This window comes from Maniola jurtina, chromosome 17 (genome assembly GCF_905333055.1).
Source record: "Maniola jurtina chromosome 17, ilManJurt1.1, whole genome shotgun sequence".
NCBI lineage: Eukaryota > Metazoa > Arthropoda > Insecta > Lepidoptera > Nymphalidae > Maniola > Maniola jurtina.
The window spans coordinates 12965462-12985542 of NC_060045.1; the positions used below are offsets into that span (position 1 = coordinate 12965462).

General features: G+C 36.8%; 4 protein-coding genes across 7 annotated transcripts; 1 reads left to right on the forward strand and 3 right to left on the reverse strand.

Annotated features, from left to right (window-relative positions):
- Positions 1-906: 906 nt before the first annotated feature.
- On the reverse strand, positions 907-3151 carry LOC123874059 (putative nuclease HARBI1). Its single transcript, XM_045919219.1, has 2 exons — positions 2568-3151; positions 907-1680 (listed from the first exon to the last, which is right to left on the reverse strand). Exons 1-2 carry the CDS (start codon positions 3015-3017, stop codon positions 907-909), a joined length of 1224 nt encoding a protein of 407 aa, XP_045775175.1. The 5' UTR covers positions 3018-3151.
- A 1352-nt stretch (positions 3152-4503) lies between these two features.
- LOC123874099 (stimulator of interferon genes protein) lies at positions 4504-13631 on the reverse strand. 3 transcript variants are annotated; one of them, XM_045919282.1, is made up of 9 exons: positions 13445-13631; positions 12445-12515; positions 9867-9917; positions 9065-9297; positions 7649-7762; positions 7210-7371; positions 6571-6739; positions 6101-6214; positions 4504-5681 (listed from the first exon to the last, which is right to left on the reverse strand). In XM_045919282.1, the coding sequence occupies exons 2-9, from the start codon at positions 12512-12514 to the stop codon at positions 5587-5589; spliced, it is 1008 nt and encodes a 335-aa protein (XP_045775238.1). In that variant the 5' UTR covers position 12515; positions 13445-13631; the 3' UTR covers positions 4504-5586. The 3 variants fall into 3 exon arrangements, with proteins under 3 accessions (XP_045775238.1, XP_045775236.1, XP_045775237.1); XM_045919280.1 differs by lacking the exons at positions 12445-12515; positions 13445-13631 and having other exon boundaries at positions 9867-10211; XM_045919281.1 differs by lacking the exons at positions 12445-12515; positions 13445-13631 and having other exon boundaries at positions 7222-7371; positions 9867-10208.
- Positions 13632-14160: 529 nt separating this feature from the next.
- On the forward strand, positions 14161-16347 carry LOC123874102 (zinc finger CCCH domain-containing protein 16-like). Of its 2 annotated transcripts, XR_006797831.1 has the most exons (3): positions 14161-14340; positions 14661-15726; positions 15791-16347. XR_006797831.1 is itself a non-coding variant. In XM_045919285.1 (2 exons), the coding sequence occupies exons 1-2, from the start codon at positions 14247-14249 to the stop codon at positions 15395-15397; spliced, it is 831 nt and encodes a 276-aa protein (XP_045775241.1). In that variant the 5' UTR covers positions 14161-14246; the 3' UTR covers positions 15398-16347. The 2 variants fall into 2 exon arrangements, 1 of the variants encoding a protein (XP_045775241.1); XM_045919285.1 differs by having other exon boundaries at positions 14661-16347.
- Positions 16348-16768: 421 nt separating this feature from the next.
- On the reverse strand, positions 16769-20055 carry LOC123874098 (U5 small nuclear ribonucleoprotein 40 kDa protein). The gene is made up of 6 exons (XM_045919279.1): positions 19837-20055; positions 19430-19556; positions 19039-19242; positions 18398-18640; positions 17487-17665; positions 16769-16955 (listed from the first exon to the last, which is right to left on the reverse strand). Exons 1-6 carry the CDS (start codon positions 19951-19953, stop codon positions 16776-16778), a joined length of 1050 nt encoding a protein of 349 aa, XP_045775235.1. The 5' UTR covers positions 19954-20055; the 3' UTR covers positions 16769-16775.
- Between the last annotated feature and the right edge of the window lie 26 nt (positions 20056-20081).

Consider the following 20081-nt stretch of genomic DNA (forward strand, 5'->3'; position numbering starts at 1 on the left):
TATTGTTTTATTACGATTTCGCACTCGATTGGGTTCTGTTCCATTAGGACCATGCAAAAATGCGCCGCACGCATTTCCTCATTCAAACATGAGCCTTGTGCTAAGAGTTTACATAGAAAACAAAATCGCGCTCAACGATCCAACCGCTAGTGTTATGACCCTAATGGGTTGATTACACCTAACGAGTACAGTGGCGAGTCAGTGTCCTCGGCCGAGTGCTCGGTTGGTATAAACACTTTAACGAGTGCTCGGCCGAGTGCTCGGTCGAGCATAGAGGCGAGAGAGTCACTAGAATCCCAATCTGTTTACTAGGCCGAGTACCCACCTCCCCGCTTCATTCTTCTGCCCCCGCAGCGACTCGCTGTCCCGCTCGGCACGCGTGAACACGCACTCGCTTGTCACTCGGTCACTCGCCACTCGGTCGTTCGTCACCAAGCAGTGTGCGTGTTTATGTTTTTGTTTTCAAAATTATTATCCTAATTTCAATTAAAATGGCCGCTAATAACAAATGGAGCTTGGAAACAACGATAAAATTTATTCAGTGTTACAAAATACATGAATGTTTGTGGAATTTTTCATCACCCGATTACAAAAACAAGGACAAGCGTAATGCAGCACTAATTGCAATAGTAAATGAGATGAACATCAACGACTTTGGTGTCACAGAGGTGAAGAACAAAATCAAAAATTTAAGATCAACTTACAGCCAAGAATTGAAAAAAATTGAAGACTCAAAGAAATCGGGAGCTGGAATAAATAATCTTTATGTCTCAAATATAAAATGGCTCAAGGAAATGGAGGAGGTATTCATGAATGATCTGAAAAGAAAGACGTACGAGAATGTGAGTATCAATATTTATTTACGTTTTTACAACTTAAAACATAACTATTACTTATGTAGGTCTTTTAGTTAATCATTCTATTTTGCCATGGAACGGCGCCTGGGCCGGAGAAGTATTCTGCATATTTGTTACGTAAATCTCTTGCTACCCTCCCTGCATAGTTTGTGTTGTGGACGGTAATGTTTGGCAAGTTGTTAATAAGTTCTCGTCTCCAAGACCCCTCAGTTATAGTGCCTGAATCAGTGTCTTCTTCATCAACACAACCTCGCCGAAAATATGTACTTGAACTTGTCTTTCGTAGCCAATTATGAAGAGCGCATGAGGCTCGTATGATTTTATCAGTTGTGTCAACATCAGTTGGTATACGCCTTTGGAAAATTTGAAATCTGCTTGCCAGAATACCAAATCCGTTTTCAACTATTCTGCGCGCTCTGGATAAGCGGTAGTTAAAAATTTTTTGCGTCGTTGTAAGATTGGTACCACTATACGGTTTAAGTAAATACGTTTTTAATGCGAAAGCATCATCGCCCACTAAAAAACCTCCCTTTGGTAATAAATTATTTTCGAGACTGTGACGTAGTGAGCTTTGTCTGAAAATTCCTGCATCAGAGTTTCTGCCATTTGCTCCTACATTTAAATAGCGAAAACAATAATCATGGTCAACTACAGCCAGTAAAACAATACTGTTCGAACCTTTGTAGTTGAAATATTCACTTCCAGAATTTGGAGGCGCATCAATCAAAACATGTTTGCCATCGATGGCACCATGACATCCAGGAAAATTCCACCTAGTTCTGAAACCATCTTCAATTTCTTGCCATTCATTATGATCTGGTATCTGAAACAATTTTATTTTGTTAATTACAGATTCAATCGGTGTCTCAAATTCACGGTCATCAAAATGCTGAGCAACAACAAAGTGATTTACAATGCGTAGCCTCTTCTGAACAAGCAAATCGTTCACAATCTACAGTCACTGATGCCAATGCTACAAATAATACATCTACTGGCACTTCTGCTACTCCTTCACGACCAAAAAAGAGGCCTAGAGAAATTGTAAAAGCCATTAATGATTTAAAGACGATGCACGATAAAGTATTTAAAGAAGAAGAAGAAACACCATTCGACTTATTTGGTAAAAGTGTTGCAATGCAATTAAAAACAATGTCAGTGGAAAATGCGTTAAGGGCACAACAGAAAATTCAATGCATTTTAACCGACATTGGGATAACTGATTATAGGGAGAGAACAGCTTCATCAATCTCTACCTACGAGTCAGTTGCGACTCCAGCATCTACTTATTCAAGTTACGATGAAACGCTGACGGCCGGCACATATGAAGTTGGTACTGAAGATAGTAATGCTGTTTATTCTTATATTATCCAAGAACCAGAAGCATCAACAGAAATTACTGCCACGGATGATCTCATTCACTCAGCTATGCAGGCTGCTTCTGTTAGTAGTAATAGGTCTGAATAGTTTTGAGTACTTGTGTAGATACTGATTTTTATTAACAATAAACCGGAATTAAGGTAAATAGTGGTTTAATTAAATTATATAACTACATAATTAACCTATAGCAGTCCAACGCTGCACGTTCACACTCTGCTTTCAATCATCCTCTTGAATAAGTAGCGGACCCCGATCGATAGGTAAGAGTAAAAGGCTAGGGAAGATAATGATGATGATCATGTGCCATACTCATTTCACAAGTAAAACACTTACCCTCACATATAATTCTAAATAGTTTACGATGGCGTCCAGTACTTCTGGTATAAACACTGATATCGCAGATCGAGACACTCTATAAAATGCTTGCAAATATCGATAGCTTATCCCAGCTGCTAAATAACTTAATGTTACTTGCAGTTTAACCTTTGCTGGTATAGCTTCTCTCAAAATTGTATCTTGTCTTTGTATATATGGTGTTATGTTCTCCAGCAATGTCTCAAAACGTTCTACAGTCATTCTCAAAAGTGCCTTGAATTCTTTGGGATCTTCTGACTGCAATCCATTAAAAAGGCTATTAGTTGCTCCAAGGACAGTTCGCCTTAAAATCCATGTTCTGGTCCAAATTCTTCGGTCTTCATCTTCTAATAAATCCCACAATTGTTTAATAATGTCTGGTAACAGCCGGTTGAAAACCCGTTTAAATTCTTTTTTTTTGCGATCCATTGCAGAGCGTGATCAAAACTGAACTGACTCCCCACTGTAGTAAATACGTGTGAACACCCACTCGGTAACGGCGACTCTCTCGGCCGAGAGCTCATTTACTGACTCGCCACTGTACTCGTTAGGTGTAATCAACCCATAACCACTCCACTTTATGGAATATACTTTTCGATACAACTAGCTACCAAGAGCTATTCAGACTGAAAATTACAAAGGACAAAAAGGCAAGCACATCATCACTTTTAACTTTAGTGCATAAAAACAATTATTTTAAAGTTCAATCACTTTATTTTTATAATATAATATAACAATATTCATTGTAGGTACTCACTACGTAGACGTAGATAGATACCTTTACAAAAATACAAATTTAATAAAAGTGAATAAAATTATTACGAATTAGAATTACGTTTAAAACGTAATATGAGTGCGACAGGTCGACATGGCAATCGGGGTGAGGCGGGGAACGCCCCGCACACCCGCACTATCCCCCACGACAAATTGACAATATTGATCTAAAAGTAATACTATACTTGTCACAATATTCTCTTTGGAAAATTCAGAAAGTTGAAAGTTCTCTATCCACGGAGAGAAGTTAATATAGGATTCTCTGTTACGAAATCCCATACAAATGACAAAGACACAAAAGTCAGTGGGCGTTAATTATTATTAAGTGACCAACCATTCACGAACAAAGCTATGTTTTCTGTACTACTCTTTAAGAAAACCTATTTTAAAAAAAACATTCGAAATTAAATTCGAAAATATAGGTTCGTTTCCGATTGGTTGGTCATTCAAAATGGTTAACGAACTGACTTCTGTCTTTGTCATTTGTATGGAATGACGTAACAGAGAGAACCCTATTCTTAACTTCTCTCCGTGGATAAAGTATAATTTTAGACTGTCATCTGAGACGTGTTTACAACAGATAAATTTAAATGTAAGCATATCTACTTATTATAAAATTAAGGCGACTGGTCAATATCTTTTATTTACTTAATTTATAATTTAAATTTGGCATGATTTAGTATCAAATACTTATACTATACTTAACATAATATTTATCTCTTTTCCTGTAAGTTTTGCTTTGATCATAATATTATTACTCTGAACTATTTTGAAAAACTTAAAATTAAATGACACAACTTTAATTACAAATAAGACGTATAAAATAAAAGTTAATATATTATTTTAAAATTCTTACAAATAAAAATGCAATAGACAGTCTATATAAACATCTAACATCCAACATCAAGTTAACTATAAATTTTAAAAACATAAAGGTAGGTCCAGATTAGAGCAAATTGTGGTTTTATGATATAATCTGGAGGTACCCCAATAGAAAACCAACAAAATATCACGAATGATGATGAATTTACTGCCTAATATCTCAAAATCAGTCTCAACATCTCTGTCACCCTCCCACAATCCACCCCCTACGTATTCCTAATTTAGAGTATCTGCATCTTTATCTTTTTAGTATTGCTTAAGAAGAACGGAAAATGAATTTTAAATTTAAAAATTCCAATTAGTGTTCTCTACAAACAAGCTCGCAACTTGAGAGGTCTTAAACTAAATAAGGCTTGTCTGTCCTTTTCTTATTATATTGGTAAGAAAAAGAAGCGAATACTCTAAAATTTACTTGCGCTCCGATTCAGCACCAATATTTATCTTATTTTAGAAAAAGTAAAACACACCCAAAGAAACACAAATATAGGCATGGGCTTGAATTCAATCACACCCAAATTTTATTTTGTTTTATTCAGATACAAGTAAGCCCTTGACTGCAATCTCACCTGGTGGTAAGTGATGATGCAGCCTTATTCACTTATTTCACACATATTTTTTAGTCACATATTTTAAAATAGCACTGTCTGTCACATATTTCAAAGCTATAATGTTTCTCGCACATTACAGAGCTACTACATCTGCGATTACAGCAGATGATGTTTAGGCTTTAAACTTTTTACTTAAAAATAACACAAATATAAACGCCATTTTATGACGTTGCATGATATCACGATTCAAAATGTCATTAAGTATTTAAAAAAATCAGGCATCGTCGCGTCGACGGATGCCTGACAGAAGCGAAGCTTCTACGGAATTTTCGGTGAAAGTAATTTAGATCGGACCGGATCGGTTTAGTCCAATCCCATCCCATTCAGTCCAGTCTGTCAATTACTTGGACGAATTTAATTCATCCAAGGTAAATCAATATGAAGAAGTCAAGTAAAATAAGAAGTCGCTAAGAAGCTTCGCTTCAAAAAATATAAAAAACAGAAACAGAAAAAACTAAACAATTACTATAAAAAATATTACTGTCATTTTGATATACAAATTTTTTTACCAAAACCATAACTAAATAATTAAAAGAACTAATTATTATCAAGCTATCCTTTATGTTATGAAAAGGATTGCACTAATTTTAGTCCACTTTATATTTAGTTAAGTTATAGAGTACAACACAGTAACATAAAAAAAAAATAGATCAATCTCTATAGAAATCAAAATATGAAATAACTATAAAAATAGTTGGCTTAAAACTAAAAACTAACAAAAAAAGTAAAATTTGTCATTCCCTCTTCATGATCATATTTTCAAAATCGGGCTCCAACTCCCGTATTTTGTCTAACAGTACGTCAGCCAAATTTTGATTTTTGTCAAGATCTAGAAAAAAAAAAATAGTTAAAGTTAAATAGATAAATTGATTTATTTTGGCTTACTGCATAATAAAAATCGATGGCAACTACGTATAAGTAGTTAAGTCAGGTCAATTGCAAAATTCTAATTTTACAGGGACGCGTGTCAAAGATTTTTTTAATTTATATTACGTCTTAATCCCGTGGGAACTCATTAATTTTCCGGGATAAAAAGTAGCGTATGTCTTAATCCAGTGTATAATCTATCTCCATACCCAGCCAAATCCGTCCAGCAGTTTTTGCATGAAAGAGTAACCAGAAACTTTCGCTTTTATAATATTAGCAGGATGTTAGTTGACGAATAGGTTGAGGAGCCATCGAAATGACGTATATTCAGCACTACCACTGGTTCGGAAAGCAATTTCCACTGAGATGAGATATAGTTACCATCGTAAAATACGAGTTCGCATTTGTCGCGACTCTCGGGGTTCTTCTGGACGATGGAGCGCAGCGTGGTGCAGAAGTCGTGAACCAACTCTGCCGGCTCCACGTCGGCCAACTCTGTAAACGAAAAATTGGTCGCACCATAACAGTAACAGACCTTCTTCTTTTCAGCGCCCTGTTTAAAGGGGGATACTTAGGGGGTTATAATAAGCTGTCTTCTTTTGAAGCCCCCTGTATTACGAGGAGAGGGGGTTATACCTACTACCTACCTACGACTACACCTACACGGAGCACTTATGTTTGCGGTAGGTGACATGATGCATGTATGCTTGGTATATTAACTGTTGTCTTTAAAACATTTTGCACGCTGTATAAAGAATGATACTTAGTTGGATTTAATTGACTGGCGTAGACAGTCTCCTTTTGAAGCATTCTGTATTAAAGGGGGATACTTAGAGGGGGTTATCACCAACCTTCATAAACGGTCTTCTTCTGAAGCACCCTGTATAGCGTGTGTAGAGGCGTCGCACACTCGGCCGCGAGGTACACGGGGCGCTTGTGTTTGCGGTAGATGGCGTAGGCAGAGTTGCGGTAGGTGCGGTTTTTGACGCCCGCCACATCCTTCTCCACCTCCTTTAGCGACTAAACCAAAATAAAAATAATAAATTAAATGTAATAAAAAACTTTTGTTAAAAACTGAATTTATACTTAGACCAGAGTTATTACTAATATGAGTACTATGACTGTGTTATTGTATTATTGCATGCCGTAAGGTAGAATTTGGCATAACCTAAAATAGTATTAAAATCTGTAAACTAAACCAATTCACAGTAAAGTTATGTAATTGGATTGAATTGAAACTTTCCTCGTTTCTTATTTGAACCGCTAGAATTTGGAACACCCTTCCAGCATCAATTTTCTTCTGTAATTTAATATGAGCACCTTCAAGTCAAGAGTGAATGGCATCTTCTAGGCAATGCTCCATCTTAGGCTGTGTCATCACTTGCTAGCAGATCTGATTGCAGCCAAGCAAAACTTTACCTAGAAGGTACTAATATGTATCCTGCGGTTATATCACCTTAAAAGCATTCCTGAAACAAAATACAACTGACCTGCTCACTAACCTGGCACGCCTCCAAGTATGGCAGGTCGGGGTTGGTCTTGTTGAAGTGCTTCAAGTCCGGGGGACAGTACAGCGACTTGGTGATGACCAGGAACAGTCTCTTGACCGGGAACACCACGCCCTGGTTAGCTTCGAAGATGTTGATGTTCTCCTATAATTTAATTTCATCATCAACCATCACCAGCCCATTACTGAACACGAGAATCCTCTTAGAAGGGCTTAGATTATGGTTTGCCACACTGGCCATATGCGAATTGGCATATTTCACACACCTTTGAGAACATAGAGAATTCTTAGGCATACAGGTTTCCTCATGATGTTTTCCTTCACTGTTAAACCAAGTGATATTTAATTGCTTAAAACGAACACTCCAGAAGTACTTTTAAAAGTTTATTTGAATGAGAATATTTGTATTGAATTCTTCTCACCTGGAAGCCCACAAATTTCTCAGTCCCATCGCTGGGCATAATGTGCGCCAAGTATCCCTCGTAGAAACTATACGCCATTCCCGTGCCGTAGTTGATGATGGAGTACGGTTGCTCCTGGAACATAACATGGCGCAGGTATCATTTGGTGGCTTATGGTAGGTATTTTAAACGACTTAAAAAAAGTAGGAGGTTCTCAATTCGTCAGAATCTTTTTTTTATGCATAATAGTTTTTGATTAACCGTGCAAAATGTCGGAAAAAATTAAATGAAAATACAGCTGAATTCGGAATCCTCGGTGCGCAAGTCTGACTCACACTTGCCCGGTTTTTAACCCCCGACTCAAAAAGAGGGGTGTTATAAGTTTGACATGTGTATCTGTCACAGATACACATGTCAAACTTATAACACTGTGTATCTGTCTGTGGCATCGTAGCTCCTAAACTAATGAACTGATTTTAATTTAGTTTTTTGTTTGAAAGGTGGCTTGATCGAGAGTGGTCTTAGCTATAATCCAAGAAGATCGGTTCAGCATTTGAAAGTTATCAGCTCTTTTCTAGTTACTGTAACCTTCATTTGTGGGGGGTGTTATAAATTTTTAATTTACACTTGTTTTTTAACTAAGTATGTAAGCTTGCGCTTGACTGCAATCACACCAAACACAGACATACAGAGACACGCCCTCTGGCGTGGCCAACGTGATTCATCAAAAATGGAGTCAATTAACTTTTCTATATTTCTTAATTAAATAATAATTATCTAAAATTACATAATAAATATCTTAAGAATAATAAGATATTTAATTAATATCAAAACAAAAAACAGAAGGTCATAGTTATCAACTTATAAATTCTATTAGGACAATAATTTCTAGTATTGGCGCCAATTTCAGGAAACTCACACTAGGCGGCGCCAGGATTGTGGAGGTTTTTAAACAAGGTTCTTTAATAAGTCTTAGACCGAAAGAGGTTATTACTAAAGAAGATTCCATATAATCCTAATATTATTAATATTATAAACTAGCTGTACCCGGCATGCGTTGCAATGCCGTAAATAAACATGATTATTTTAAATTCATATATATATAGTTAGTTTTTTTGATGCAGGAACCATCTCGGGCGCCTTCAGAACATCCTACCAAAGTTTCATAACAATCTGATCAGCGGTTTAGCCGCCTATAGAACACAAACATACAAACATTGATTTTTATATAATATAAGATGTGAAAGTTTGGATGTTTGTTACTCAATCACGCAAAAACTACTGAACGGATTTGGCTGTTTGGAATGGGGATAGATTATACCCTGGATAAACACATGGGCTATTTTTATCCCGGAAAATCAAAGAGTTCCCGCAGGATTTAACGTAAATCCACTAACTAGTAAACTTATAAAGCAAACGCCTACATAATATACGTACCATTTCTGAGAGTTTAGTGAGCAGGTGTGCAACAAACATAAACATGAAGTCATCGCGCAGCACGCTCTGTCGATAGTACAGCAGACACGCGAGTGGGGCCGCCAGGAGCAGCACGTACAGCTTGCAGCGCCGCCACGCTGCCTTGAGCTCCTCTGGCGCCTCTACCGAGCTGACGGCTAGCGAGCATCCCTCGTGGATGCCTTTTATGATTAGCATGTAGACTATGTAGCGAGCTGGAATGAAAACTCCATGCTAATATTATAAATGAGAAAGTGTGTCTGTCTGTCTATAGCTTTTCCGATTTTGACATTGGTACGGAGATAGCTTGCATCCCGAGGATGCATATAGGCTACTTTTTATCCCGGAAAACCAGAATTCCGACAATTCTTGCAGAATATCATGTAGTAATAAAACACATCCGAAAGTGTGTCTATATGTTTGTTACATAATATGTATACATATACAGTACATTTTTTAATACGCTGTTAGATTCTAGAACAAGTAGAATAATAGGCGTAATACGTTTGTATGGAGAAGTGCTTAAGAAGTGTACAGTTAACAATCCGAATCGATTAATATATACAATTTATACAGGTCAGGTCGACATGGCAATCAGGGTGGAGACGCCCCGCACACCTTCCGCGCTAACCCGGTGCGGGGTCGCACGGGTGACGTGCGGGCGTGCGGGTTGTCCCCCTGCCCCATATTCCGATTGCCATGTCGACCTGTCGCGTACTATACGTTGTTTGTCACAACAAGGCTAGGTACTTGCATATAAAAAAAATACAATGAAGTCACTTACCAAGAACCACAGCCCATTTTTCCGTATTCTCAAAATTTAAGTTCTGTGACCCTAGAATCATAAAGCATATTGCTCGTATTACCATTATCAACCCCAACCACCACCCAAAGTGCTCAGAAACTAAAACGTCAACCATACTCGCGAACCAAACAAACTACTGTAACTAATAACTAACTGACTAGCTGTGTGACGTTCATTATAATAAAGATATCTTTGTTTATAAGAATGTCAGGAAACCAAAAAGCAATGCAGATCTTACCCTCGAATGGGGAGGCGAAAGGAAATTTTTCCATATATCAAAGTAATGGACCACTGGGTCCCAAATAAAATACAGAGTTTGTTTATCTAGGAAACAGACGTACTAACTTAATGATAAACAGTGAACAATAATTAATCACCAAGCTCTACACTAATGCTTCACTGAGTGATATCAAAATAATTTTTCGTAGAAAACCTTCAATGAATGAATTAAAAATAAATGCGAAAAATTACGCCGATTGCGACGTGTTTGAAGGATAAACCAACAAACAAACACACTTTCATTTATGATCATAATTCATATGGGTGGTGATTGTGCTACACATAACCAGGTACTTACTAACTTATAGGTAGGTTACCCATGTTACCTTCACCACTACAAATAGAAAAAGCAGTGGCTGACAGTGAAAACAGGGTTTAGCTCAGCACAATGCTGTATGCCCTTCTGAACACAACTGAAAGTTGTGACCCTCGAGTAGCGGCTCGGAATTCCATAAATACAGCTAAATAGTATTAACATCACTAGGTACTTAGTTAAAAATTCGTGGATACCTATACTTTCTGTGACTTGTCTTCTTCTTTTCGCATCGCTCAATAGATAGGAATAACAGCTTATTTTAATGTTTTAGGCGTATACAATGCGATAGTAAATTAGCATGACGTGGCATTCCATACCAAATACCATTGATACTTTAAACCAACTGCCAAAGTTCAAAATTTATTTTTAGGTACCTACTAGCTAGCCTGTCCTGGCTTTTCTTCTGATAGGAATTCTGAAAATCCTTACTTTTGATGGGGGATCTACATAATACAGAAAACCTATAAGCAAAATTTTGTTTCAAGACTAGTAGGTAATAATTCTATGTTCTATAGCCAACAGTTTAAGGTCTATGTTGAGTCAGTACATGTACAGTTAATTTTATCTAATACATAGTTAAACAGCAAACAAGTATAAACCTCACTGGGCTAGTTGTAATTTACCAGAATATTGTATTTTCAAGACAACACTTAGGTTTTTACAATAGAAACTATAGTTACTACCATGCTTACTTGTCTAATAATGTGTGCTCCTTGTTAGCTTTTTATAAAATATGACATTTATTTCAAACCAAATGATGCCCACAACTTTGCATGAAGGTTTTTAAAAATCCAGTGGAAATCCATACTTCTTCAAAATCGGTTAAACGGATGGGGCGTGATAAGGTAGCAGACAGACATACCTTCTCATTCTTTCTCATTAGTAATCTTAGTATGGAAGTAAGAATTCTCAGAACACTTGAATAGTCAGCCAATTGTTATGATAAAATAACAATATTCATCTATCAGTTAGGTACGTATCACGTACGTAACATTATACTTCCCACGCAATAGGTACCTACTACATGCTTGTAAGTTGTACCCATATCGATAGGCATTCGCATGGACTTAAAAACCAACTTCTAATAAAGTAAGTTCTCGAGTTTTGTCGAGATCAGAAATAAGGAGATTTGTAGACCGACAGATAGCTTAACAGGTTGTGAAGCTGAAGTGGCAATGAGCAGACACATAACTCGAAAAACTCTGCTGGTATGGCGACCTCGCACCGAAAAACGCAGCGTTTGAAGATCCCCTACTAAGGGCTTGTACACAAAACTGTGATGCGTCTTTGCATCGCAAACACCTGCGAGATCGCAAGTCGCGTCGCAAGAACTTGCGAATTGATTCGCATCCCGCATTCCTTCATGGTCATTCATGGTCACCTTATCGTGGGAGACGCCTTGCCGCACGAAATCGCATCGCAACAGTTCGTGTCGCAACTTTCTGCGTTGCGAATTCGCATCGCAGTTTTGTGTACAGTCCCTAAATGAACAGATAACATCAAAAAAGGCGAAGGGAGCCGCTGGATGGCGGCGGCGCAAGACCGTGGCGTGCGGAAGTGCCTACAAAAGACCTATGCCCAGCAGTGGATGTCTATTAGCTTCTAACGATGACGGTGATGTAGGCCTTTCAGCGACTGTTCAATCCCATCATTCATTAGGGCATAACACCAGAGGCATGGCACATGAGTGTGGTGGTTCTGTTCTTCAAAAAGGGGGATAACACCTTGTTGAAGAATAATTCACCAAACTAGTGAAGTTTTAATATCATTAATATTATTAAATATTAAAGAATATTAGAAGAATATTCAAGTGTTAATAATCATAGAAAATATAATAATAGAAAAAAAAATTAATCTTAGAAAAATCTTTCTGACAGTGAAAAATTGAATAATATGTTGTTTTTTTGGTTAGTAAATATTTTTCATGTTTTCATAGCACAGAACTACAGATTTCTAACTTACCTAAAGATATTCCAATCGCGAATAGAAATTCTATGCCATAGATAAATATTTTATTGTTATTATTCACCATTCTGAAACAAATAGGTATTATATTATTATATTATAATTCTGATTAATAAATAGTACCTAAAAAAATCAGGCAAGGAGATGGATTAGCACTTGAATGGTTCCATACCAACATGCAAGAAGATACGCTTTAAAATTTTATTATTTGTTCTTACGTTGTTGTTATGGTGGTAACAGAAAAAGTCCTATTCTCTACCTATTGAGGTTTACAAGCCACAGCCCGCTGACAGACAGATGGATAGATGTCTTGTTGTCGCCCTATGGGTACACAACTCTCAAAAGCATTTTAAATTTTAAGGGTACATTAACTTGTAAGGGTACACTTCCACCAAACAATAAAGGAAGGGTACACTTGACATCGCGACTAAAATAACGAATATTAATAGAATCTATATTTGTTTAAAATAAAAAACTAGAGAATGTCCGGAAAATCAATGAGTTCCCACAGGATTTTTAAAAACCTTTATCCACAGGAAGGATTCACGGGCATCAGCTAGTATCATTATAAATGCGAACTTGTGTTTGTTTGGTTTGCCTTTCTATCACACTGCAACGGAGCAATGGATCAGAGTGATTTTTTGCATAGATATAGTTAAGGATCTGGAGAACTACATAGGCTACCTACGTTTAACCTGGATAATAAAAAATTATCATGGGATTTTAAAAACCTTAATCCACGCAACTGAAGTCACGTGCATCAGCTCAGCTAGGTAATTGATAAAATAATCGGGTAAAATCGTCTTTCGGCGGTCGGCCAGCCAGACATTTTGATAAACTCCAGATATACTTATCATATAATCTTAATGAAAGCCTGATGATTAGTTTACTAAATTATTCTTTAACGTATTATGTGACATAGATACTATAAGAGTAGCAACTCAAATAACAAAATTGGAAACTGGAGTTATGGAAAAGAAAATTATTTTATACATACTTTTCTGTGCAATTTTTATTTCCTAATTCATTGCTTTCAGTTTTATTTCTTCATGAATTGCGATTTCAATCAAAGGTATCATTTAAAGAGGGGAAATAGAATACTTATTTAATTATCTTTTAGGTTATTTATTTTTGCCATATTAAATGGTTGTGCTCTCTTGTTGACGAATTTTTTTTTTGTTGACCACAGATCAATCACCTCGTATTTGTGTTGTGTTATAGACAATTTTTTTTTTTTCTTTAATCTGGCTTTACTCTGATTAGCCAATGTCAAGTTTGTGATATTTTCAAGTTATTGAATTTATACAAGTATGGACTCCGTCTGCGCCGGCGCCCGCCGACATACGCGCGGCGCCCCTTTAGAGCGCTTCCCAGTCAGTTCCACCACCAAAAAACACCAACTAACACAAAAACCAGCCACTCTAAACAAAAAAAACACTCCAAACAAGCACAGCACGCGCGCCAGCAAACGCCATCGCAGACGAAGTCCTTATAGACAATTAACATATTATTTTTCAAGGCTGCTTCGCTCTGGGTTCTTTTTCAAACGGACTATTCAATGATGCAAACATTTCATTAATAGTGTCTGTGTTAATCCTAGTCTGTGGTCTGCCTGGTCAAAAAGAGTTCTTTGTGGTTTCAAAAGAGCTAGAACACAGAGCCGTAAAAACTAAAAACCAGTTTATAAAAATAAAAAAAAATGCTCTGTGGATTTTGTTTTCTGTCGGTGATTTTATGATTTTTAAAAGTTATTTTGGAAAAATGAACCTTGGTTTTTAAATGATTTTTTAACTGTAAAAATGGCAATTTGTAAATATTTTCAGCAAGGCAATTGCCGATATGGGCATGGTTGCAGATTCGATCATATTTATGGTTCAAAATATTCCTATCGAGGTAAGGCCTAGGGTAATAATGTTCAGAACTTCTTATAATTATTTATACTTAGGTACTTAATGGTTACCATTATTCCATACGAGAACTTTTTCATGTTCTTACATAGTTTGAGTGTTAATTCGAATACAAAATATTTTTATTTAGTTAGTTTAGACTTACAAATACTTTTGAATCGTCAAGAGCAACTATCAGATGCAGTTAATTAGTATTACTTATCAGTAAGAACACAGTGCAAGTTCTGACCAATATTGAAACAGCTTATCATTTATAATGGCCATAAATTATTTAAAAAAAAAACTACCATTGCCATTTCATTTCAGCACCTCAAGTGGAGTCAGCTAAAAGTAGCAAGGATGTCTTCAATACGAACACATCTCGGCAAGCCAGTTCAGCATCATCATTATTTCGGAGTGCAGTACAAAATACCACTCAACATTTTGACAGTTCATCATCACATATGTTTGCACAAAATCATCCCACCAGACCATCGGTCTTTGACAGATTAGGTCCACAGCCAAGCAATGCATTTAGCAACCAAAATAACCAAGCAAACCAGGCTAAGTCAATTTTTGCTCAAGCAAATCAAAGCATGTTTGAGCAAACACATTCAACTCCTAATGTTTTCCGATCACAGAACCAATCACCCAATGTGTTCCAAACTCAAATTCAATCTCCAAATGTGTTCCAAATTCAAAATCAAACTCCAAATGTATTCCAAACACAAAACCAACCAAATGCTAAATCCCTATTTGCCCAAGCCACCCAAAGCATATTTGGCCAAAGCCAGCCAACCAATTCAACTTTTGTGAATGAACAGAATAGATTATCTAATAATACAAGCACACACAACAGAGATGTGTTTCAAATATCAAATAAACCCACATCCAATGTGTTTGGTGTAAATGGTTTTGAAGCAAGTCAATTCAATGATGATGATGATATTTATAGTAAAATAGAGGAGTTGTCTAAAAGTGATATTGAAGCTTTTGAAAGTGAAGACTTTAAATTAGGTTTTATACCAGAGTTACCACCGCCTAGATCTCTTTGTGTTATGTAGTTTATTCACTTAGAAATGGAATTTGCATTAGAGTCTGTGCCTTTTGGTCTCTCTGACCCATACTGCTGTGGTAATCGAGAGGACAAGTCAGATTTTTAAAATCATGAACTAATTAGGTTATAAATTACAATGTATGGAATGTTCGTCAAATGATCTTTTTTTCTGTGATTTATGGATATATGCAACATGAAAATCAAGTTTAGTTTTTAAGGTTCCGTACGTGTAAGATGCCAACAGGACTTGTATCGCTATCTGTCTGTCCATCCCCGTTCTCTGTCAGCTGGCTGTATCTCATAAACGGTAATAGTAGTTGAAATTTTACGCCGTGTGTAATAAAAAACCAAGATGGCGTACTTCAACACTGCCATCATGCAAATTAAAAAGTACGGAAAGTTTATCACCAACAAATTTTCTCGAAACTGCCTTTTCTGACCTAATGCCATCTCAATTAACATGGCACTACGAATATTCGTATATGGCAGCATAGTTAAGTATTTCTATTTGAACATTATAGTACGCGACAGGTCGACATGGCAATCGGTTTGGGGACGCCCCCCTTGTGAACCCGGCGCGGGACAGTGCGGGCGCTGGGCGGGTGTGCGAGGCGTCCCCGAACCAATTGCCATGTCGACCTGTCGCGTACTATACCTTGGTTATATTTGGACAGCATTGTAGGTTGCCTGAAACTTCTAGTACTACTTAGGACTGCTAGTTGTTTACAAAGCAAACTAAACTAATGGAATAAATCATTTGCTTGCAGAAAAGTACCTACATAATATTACAAAACCAATGTAGCTTAGTTTGTTTTTGCACAACTAATTTCTGTACACATATATTCCTAATGCAACTAAAAGCTCTTGAAGTGAACGTTTTGTTGGGCAACCTGTAACTAAATACATACCTAGTAATTTTAAGTTGTAAATCATTGTATATTAAATTATTATACTAAATGAGAAGTATTATTTATCAATTTTTCCCAATGTGAGTTACCCTACCTATCAATGAAAATATGTATTTTTCATTTCTCATTAGCCTGCCTTCTTACTTTCGGAGATGTAATGTGCGTTTTAACCATCGATGTATTTTAACTTTTAACCATAGGCATAATAAACCTATTGGATAAATAATAATATCACTATGAGGAAACCTCGATAATACATAATGTTCTCAAAGGACTCCGACTCCAACCAAAATGTATGTTATGAATACATATTGCGTTTTATTACACTACTAACGCCATCTGTCGCGGCATTTGAAAAAAATCAAGTTACAGCAGTTTATTAAAAAATTCGCATCCTTCAACTGGAAGGATTTGAGTATTTTTAAATCATGAAGGGGGTTTTTATAATAATGGTACCATTTAGTGTGATAAAAAAGTTTAATTATCAATTTCGCCCAAGTATATCTGCTTGTCGCTGGAGGCCGACAGCACAATGGGCTCGGCGCGGTGGAAGTGCACGTCGTTGACGGAGCCGTTGTGTCCGGGCAGCTTGTACAGCACGCGCCGCGATGTCGTGTCCCAGATGTACAGGAAACGGTCCGAGGAACCGGCGGCGACCTGGACAACATATACTTCGTGCTACTAAATGTTTTATAACTAAATAGATTATGTCCACGACTTCGTCCGCATGGACTGCACAAATTTCAAATTCCTTTTTTACCCCCTTAGGGATTGAATTTTCAAAAATCCTTTCTTAGCAGATGTCTACATCATAATAACATGGTGGAATAGGGAAGGAAAAGTCAAAAAGAAACAATTTTTAGTGATTATTGAATAAAGTGTCTTCCAAATCCCACATCCTGAAGCATTTTGATGTAGATGTAGTGGAGAGGGCGGGAATCCGGGTATTTACCGAATGCTTGGCTTGCTGAGGTATCTTACCTGGTTAGTGGAATTGTTTCCCTCAACCCAATCTTTATTTAGCAACATCCCTATTTATGTAAAACAGAAATCCATCCGCCATCTTGGATGGCATCAAAGGATTCATTCATACCCCATCTAAGCCACTTTCCATCTTAGACTGTATCATCACTTATCACTATGTGAGATTGCGGTCAAGAACTCATAATACATAATTAAAAATACAACCTTAGAACCATCTGGTGACCAGGCACAGCGTAGCAGGTTTTTCTCGAAATTGTGTTGGTGTCCAGACATTAACTTAACACATCTCTCTGATGGAGCGAAGGGTCTGACGTCCCATATCCTTAATGTGTTGTCCATTGAGTTAGATAATAGGTACGAGCCGTCATATGAGAGGGACATGCCTGGAAATATACATCACTTCTATTAATGCACGGCGTAATATATTTTTGCACAGTATTTTTCATTAAAAACTTGAATTTGAATCAGCAATAGGCGACTGTTGCAATCAAACAATCGAATGAATCATACAATCGATTGTCAACTTACTCCTCATCACGAAAAACAATCAAATAAAAATCGACAATTGATTGTTTGATTGTTTTTTTTTTCAACTCTCTTGAATCGTTTTATAAACTTTATTACAGATGAATGCGGAGCGCACAGTGAATGAATAAATCGGCAATCTAAATCGTATTGCGCAATTGTATTTAATTTTCGATTTAGGCGTCCTTGACCCGTGTGTCCGCGCGCTAAGTAACAGTACTGAACAATCGAAAACAACCGATTGTTTTAGATTGTTACAAATAATAACAACAATCGAATGATTCGATTGTTTCTCGAATTAATCCTTTTTCGCTTACAAGAGGTTAAAAATTAAAATCACAAACAGCTAAATTCCATCTCTCGCTGAAATGTCATGAAGTTTATATGTATGTTAAGCCACTGTACAAATTACTACCCATGTGAAAGTGAAGGGATGAGATTTTTTTTGCAAGGATATCATTGTAGAGTGACATTAGCTACTTTTTATCCTGGAAAATGAAAGAGTTGCCATGGGATTTAGGTTGGGAAGTGTACACAGGCAAAGTTGCGGGCATCAGTTGGTAGATGATAAAAAAAGAGTTTTTGCTCACCAGTAATAGTGTCTGTGTGTCCTTTAATCTTATAAGATATCTGATTATTCCTAATGTCCCACACTTTGATTATATTGTCTATGCCCCCGGATATGACTTTCTCTGCAGTATCATTGAAGAGCACAGATGTGACTGGATAGCCGCTGTCGAAGGAGGCTATGGGGTTTCTCTTTCTAGCGTCCCATAGTTTGATGGTGTTGTCGTCTGATGCTGATACTATTAGTTCTGGGCCTCGTCTTGCACCTGAAATGTATCAAAGGAGTTCTTGGTTCTACATTGGACCGCCAATGGGTTGATGATGATGCCCATGATATAATGCAATTGTTTTTGATGCATATAGTTAGAACAGTGACTCTGACTAGGCTACTTTTTATCCAGAAAAATAAAAAAATTGCCACATAATTTTTAATAACCTTAATCTATGAGAATGTAGTTGTGGACATTGTCTTAAAAAAAGTAAATTTATGGTATTAATGGCTTGATTTGTTAAAAGACAAAATGGTATTAAATGGTCAAATGTTCTGTTTGGTGGCTATTCTTGGCTTTTCAACTTCCGTCCGAAAAAGGTCAGAGTTACTCTCAACTTGCGCCTAAAGAAGTTTTACTTAACAAATTAATTATTAGTTAAAAAATTAAATTACCTGATACAGAATTAACGAAATTGGCATGTCCCTTTAGTTTCTTGATCCTTTGTCCTGTGGGCACATCCCACACCGCCACAGTGTTGTCCGTCGCTCCGGTGTACATGTGAGCCCCGTCCGGAGAGAAACAGAGCTCCATGATGGCTCCTGTATGGCCCTTCATTACCATTATGTTTTCACATTGCCCGTACACCGTCCAAAGAACTGGGAAAAATATCAATCATTATTGTCAGCTTGTGGACACCCATGGCTGGACTTAGACCTTTTCTAATGACTACAACACCCAGCCACCTATTGCGACACTTTATATTATTGTAAGCCCATTGTGTCAGATGGCACAGGGAGAGTACCTAGGTACTTATTTTATAAAAATTAAGTAACTTAAACTCACATATCTGCCTGTCAAAGCCAGCTGAGGCTAAATGTTTGCCTTCAGGGTGGAACTTGGCTGTGAAGATCTCACCCTGGTGTCCTTCTAGTAACATTATTGGAGCATAGAGATTTGATGTTCTCGGCACCTGAAATTTTTTTTTAATAAAAAACCTAAATAAGAATGAAATTAACCTTATGTCGGACCCTTTTTGTCCCAAATATAAATCATTTATTTACAACATTACACGTCTAAACAGTAAAGGTGTTTGTTATTCATTAAAAACTTGTGTCCAGGATTTGCATCCGAAACAACAAAGCCATTACTTATTAAAAACTATCCAAGACAAGATAAATATATGTATATCAGAGATTGTGCATAGAATTTAGTGTTTAAGTGAGATTATTAAAAAATTTGTTTACACTTACGGAAGAGGTTACCACGGCTTTTTCTCTTGTTCCGATAACCGATATTTCATGCCGGGTTTTCTTTGCGGGCACAACTGAATATTCTTCTCCTCTTCTTTTAATTTCCATTTCGGGCATTATCAGCGTTTTTATCAACAAAAAATTCCAACACTTGCAAATTACCAAACACAAATATTCCAAAAATTGTTTTGACTTTTTACTTTTTAAATTGTCTTTGAAGTTTGACTGGAAATGGAACAGAATAG

Bases quoted from the DNA above. Each gene is read 5' to 3' on its own strand.
- LOC123874098 (XM_045919279.1), bottom strand. From the start codon at position 19,953: ATGCCCGAAATGGAAATTAAAAGAAGAGGAGAAGAATATTCAGTTGTG. The intron at 19,243-19,429 runs GTGAGTTTAAGT...TATTTTTCCCAG, and splicing joins TGGCTTTGACAGGCAGATAT to TTCTTTGGACGGTGTACGGG. The intron at 17,666-18,397 runs GTGAGCAAAAAC...GTATATTTCCAG, and splicing joins ACACACAGACACTATTACTG to GCATGTCCCTCTCATATGAC.
- LOC123874102 (XM_045919285.1), top strand. From the start codon at position 14,247: ATGGCAATTTGTAAATATTTTCAGCAAGGCAATTGCCGATATGGGCAT. The intron at 14,341-14,660 runs GTAAGGCCTAGG...ATTTCATTTCAG, and splicing joins TTCAAAATATTCCTATCGAG to CACCTCAAGTGGAGTCAGCT.
- LOC123874059 (XM_045919219.1), bottom strand. From the start codon at position 3,017: ATGGATCGCAAAAAAAAAGAATTTAAACGGGTTTTCAACCGGCTGTTA. The intron at 1,681-2,567 runs GTAAGTGTTTTA...AAATTGTTTCAG, and splicing joins ATTTAGAATTATATGTGAGG to ATACCAGATCATAATGAATG.
- LOC123874099 (XM_045919280.1), bottom strand. From the start codon at position 10,002: ATGGTTGACGTTTTAGTTTCTGAGCACTTTGGGTGGTGGTTGGGGTTG. The intron at 6,740-7,209 runs GTCAGTTGTATT...ATTTTGGTTTAG, and splicing joins CGTGCCAGGTTAGTGAGCAG to TCGCTAAAGGAGGTGGAGAA. The intron at 5,682-6,100 runs GTAACTATATCT...TTTTTTTTCTAG, and splicing joins CGAACTCGTATTTTACGATG to ATCTTGACAAAAATCAAAAT.